General features: G+C 42.3%; 1 protein-coding gene across 1 annotated transcript; it reads right to left on the reverse strand.

Moving 5' to 3' along the window:
• Positions 1–819: 819 nt before the first annotated feature.
• LOC135195919 (golgin subfamily A member 6-like protein 24) lies at positions 820–3,285 on the reverse strand. Its single transcript, XM_064222423.1, has one exon. It carries the CDS (start codon positions 3,283–3,285, stop codon positions 820–822), a length of 2,466 nt encoding a protein of 821 aa, XP_064078493.1.
• Positions 3,286–4,136: the final 851 nt, after the last annotated feature.

A 4,136-nucleotide genomic window follows, 5' to 3' on the forward strand; every position in this document is an offset into this window, starting at 1 on the left:
TTTTTTTTTTTTTTTTAAACGTTTTTTTACGCCGCGCCAAGAGGGGGTGCCCGACAGTAGAGTATGCAATTGATTGAGCCCATTATGCCATTGCATAACCCTTATTTTTGCCCATATGTGAAAGGCATTGAACTTCGGGTTTTTATACGCCGCGCCAGAGGTTGCCACAGTAGTATATGCAAGTGTTGAATCCATTATGCATTGCATAACCCATATTTTGCATATGTGAAAGGCATTGAACTTACGGGTTTTTACGCCGCGCCAGAGGTTGCCACAGTAGTATATGCAAGTATTGAGCCCATTATGCATTGCATAACCCATATTTTGCATATGTGAAAGGCATTGAACTTACGGGTTTTTACGCCGCGCCAGAGGTTGCCACAGTAGTATATGCAAGTATTCAGCCCATTATGCATTGCATAACCCATATTTTGCATATATAAAAGGCATTGAACTTGCGCCCTCTGGTGGCCTTTTGTTGGCCTTCTGGTGGCCTTCTAGTTCGCTGAACAGCTTTTGGCTCTTGAACTGAGAGCTTCATCCTCCTGCCTCCGAACAACTGTTGGCTCTCAAGCTGAGAGCTCTTCCTCCAGCCTCCAAACTGCTGTTGACTCTCAAGCTGAGAGCTTGTCCTCCTACCTCCAAATAGCTTTTTGCTCTCATACCGAGAGCTTGTCCTCCTACCTCCAGAAAATTCTTCCTTTGACTCTCACCAGGCGAGTTTGTTCGTTCCTTGAGACAGTGCCTTTGCTGATGAGTTGGGGGAACTCAGCAGCCAATGCCTTCCTCCTCAGTGAACGATGAATATCCTGAAGATCTTTATTCATCTCCGTGAAGAACATCTTCCACAATGTGCTTGAGGCCCTCCCATTGTTTCTCGTAATCCTCGTTTTTCTCCCGCTGGGCATTCCAGTACTCCTTACGTTGTTTCTCTTCTGTCTCACGGGCCTTCTCACAGGGGTCTTCCTCGCTCTCCGTGTCTTTCCTTCCTATTGCTCCTTCTGTGCACTTCTCTCTCTTCCCTTCTTCAATCATATCATCTCCATGTTCCAGCGCAATGTGTTCTAGCTGGAAATTCCTCTGAGCAGTCCCATGTAGAAACATCATCAACATGTATTTGTCATGTTCCCTCAAAGCCTCCTCCTGTGTTCTTAGCTGCTCCCTGAGACGTTTTTCTTCTCTCATTCTATTTTGCTCCTGTAGCTGAATCTCTTCTTTCAGCATATCGCAGTCCTTGAGAAGTCTCTGCACTTCCAGCTGGGCTTTACTCTCCTTCTTCTTCAAACAGATGAGGTCTTCTTGTTTAGATTCCAGCAAGCGTTCCAGGCTCTGTTCTTGACGCAGAGCGCTTTCCAAGTTATCCTGGAGTTCTTCCAGGCGTTCACGCTGCTTCTCTGTTTCCTTTTCCTTTTGCCTCAGTCTCTCCTGCTGTTGCCTTCTTATTTCAGTCTCTTCTTCCTTTTCTTTAGCTAACAGATGGTTTTTATTCCTCTGTTCTTCTAAATCTTCTTTGATTTTCTTCTCCCTTTCTTCTGCTTCCTTTAGCAACGTCTGCAGCTCGATTGCATAATGGAGAGCTAGGTCTAGTTTATCCTCGAATTCTTGTTGTTCACACCTTGACTGTTCTTCTTTTGTGAGGAACTCTTCGATTTGAAGGTTCCTCTTCTGGAGCTCTTCTTCTAAGGTCGTTAGAGAAGCCTCCATCTCCTTCTCTTTTTCCTTTGCTCCTTCCAACAACTTTTCAGTGTCTTTCCAGTGATGAAGAGTATCTTGCAGAATGGTGTCCTTCTGTTCTAAAGATTCTTCCAGTAACATTATTTCGAGCTCCTTTCCTTCTAACTCTTCTTTACTCATTGCATTTTCTCTTCCTAGTTCGGCCACCCAGTTCTTCATCGCTTGAAGCTCATCTCCTAATATCTGCTGAATGTTAACATTCTCCGCTTCAGTGATCCTCAGCTTTTCTCTGAGAGTCGAGTTATCAACCTCAACTTCCTTCACTCGTCTCTTTATTATTTCATGCTGGTCTTGACCTTCCTCTAATTCTTTAGTTTTAAAGGAGAGGGATTCTTTCAGAAGGTGGACTTCCTTCTCTTTCTCAGCTAAAACGTTCCTCAACTCTTCAGTCATCATACAGAACTCTTCGTTCTCCAAGTCAAGTAACTCATTAGTATTTTCACTTTCCTTTAATTTCAGGCTGAGTTCTGTTTCCTTCTGTGAGGTGGCCTCCAGCTCTCTCTCTTTTTCAGCCATCTCCTGCTGGAAGAGCCGTCTCATCTCGCTCTCCTCCTCGTTTCTCCTCTTGAGGAAGAGGTCTTTTTCCTGCAGGTGGTTCTCCAGGGAGTTTATTTTCGACGTCTGCTCTTTCTTTGTCCTTTCCGTCGTTTCCAGCTGATCTCGAGCCAATCTTAAATCCTGTTCCAACAGGCACTTTTCACCTCTGAATTGTTCATCTTGTTGGAGGAGGTTGACGATTTTTTCGTCTCTCTTATTTATTTCCTTTTCGAAATGACTTTTCATTTCCTTGCCGTCGTTTTCTTTCTTTTCAAGCAGCAGATCTCTCTCCAGTAGCTGCTTTCGGAGCAGTTCGATCTCCTGCTGAGCATCTTTCCAGAGGTGTTCCATTTGTGTTACGGCGACTTCACAATTATCCAAGTCCTCTTCTCGGCTCATCTCTTCATCCGTTTCGGTGCTCAGGTCATCTTCGGCGTCGTCAATTTCCTTTAATTCGAGGCTGTCTACCAGCCTAGCCTCGTCGTCCATTTCGGGGTACAAGTCGTCATCATTGTCCAGGTCGGTATCTTCTTCATCTTCCAATTCCAGGCTGTCTTCGTCGTCGTCAATTTCGGAGTCCAGGTCGTCATCATTGTCCAAGTCTGCATCATCCTCACTGTCGTAACTGCCTTCCGTTTCCATGCTGTCTTCTAGCGAAACGATTTCTTTCGAGTCGTCAACTCGGGTTCCTTTAATCTGGTAACAACAGAAAGCAGCAAGCGCCAAGCCCGCCAACAGTGCCATCCCAGGGATGGCGAGAGCAAAGCGAGACGCATCAATGCTGCTGGGTTGTTCCTCAAAGATTTCAGGATTCCGAGAAACCGCTATATCATAAGATGACATTATATCATGTACGCCAACATTAATCTGTTGAGAACCAAACAATGGTACACAGTCCTCACAGATTGAAGCGCACATGTCACAGCACAAGAAATAAAGCACTAGTAGCAAAAAGCAGTAAGTGGCAATCATGATGTATGAAGCGTTATACCCGTAGACTCTCGCTGTCTCCATACTTAGTTTTTCAAACGGACGTTGGATTCTGGCTCTGAAGGCGTTTGTTCCTGGAGCCAACAAAGTCTTCATTCCAGGGAAGACTCCGGAAGGGGCTTCACGGCTTGGCTCAGAGGGATTCTTCCTCTTCATCGTTTCTGACTTATTAATCGCCTGCATGACGGTAAGTAGTTTTATACTCCTCTAGATAAATCTTTGGGAGAAGAGCGATTTACATTATTATAAAGGGTCGGTAGATCTATGTTACTGTTAAAGTTTTCTTTTTTGACAATGTAGGGGATAACATTTAACCACACAGACAACGGATATTTGTAAATATGTGAGAAGCAGTAACGTATTTGAATTGCTAAGCAACTAAAACGTCATACCAATTTACCAATCAATATATATATATATAGATATTTATATATATATATATATATATAATACATATACATACATATATCAATATATATAGATATATATTATAAACATTTATATATATATATATACATATATATATACATATACATACATACATATACATATATATAACAAATGGACAATCCATATACCAAATGACTTTAGCTGTAGTGTACATAAGAATTATCGACTTCCATTTTGAACATAATGCTCTAAAAATAGTGTTCCGTTAGGCTAGGCCACGGATTCTTCTGTCTTGTGAAAACTCATAGCCCTGAACAGCCCTTTGCTCTATTTAAAATAGCCATATGATTGAATCATATTGTATATAATTAGGTTACGAATTTCCCTTAAAAAATTATATCCTTTCAAAATAATCGAATCATCAAAAATGATGTAGACCTATAGGTTCAATATCTTTGTGTCGGTTGACAGCTTATAACGTTTGT

Source organism: Macrobrachium nipponense, chromosome 17 (assembly GCF_015104395.2).
Source record: "Macrobrachium nipponense isolate FS-2020 chromosome 17, ASM1510439v2, whole genome shotgun sequence".
Taxonomy (NCBI): Eukaryota; Metazoa; Arthropoda; class Malacostraca; order Decapoda; family Palaemonidae; genus Macrobrachium; species Macrobrachium nipponense.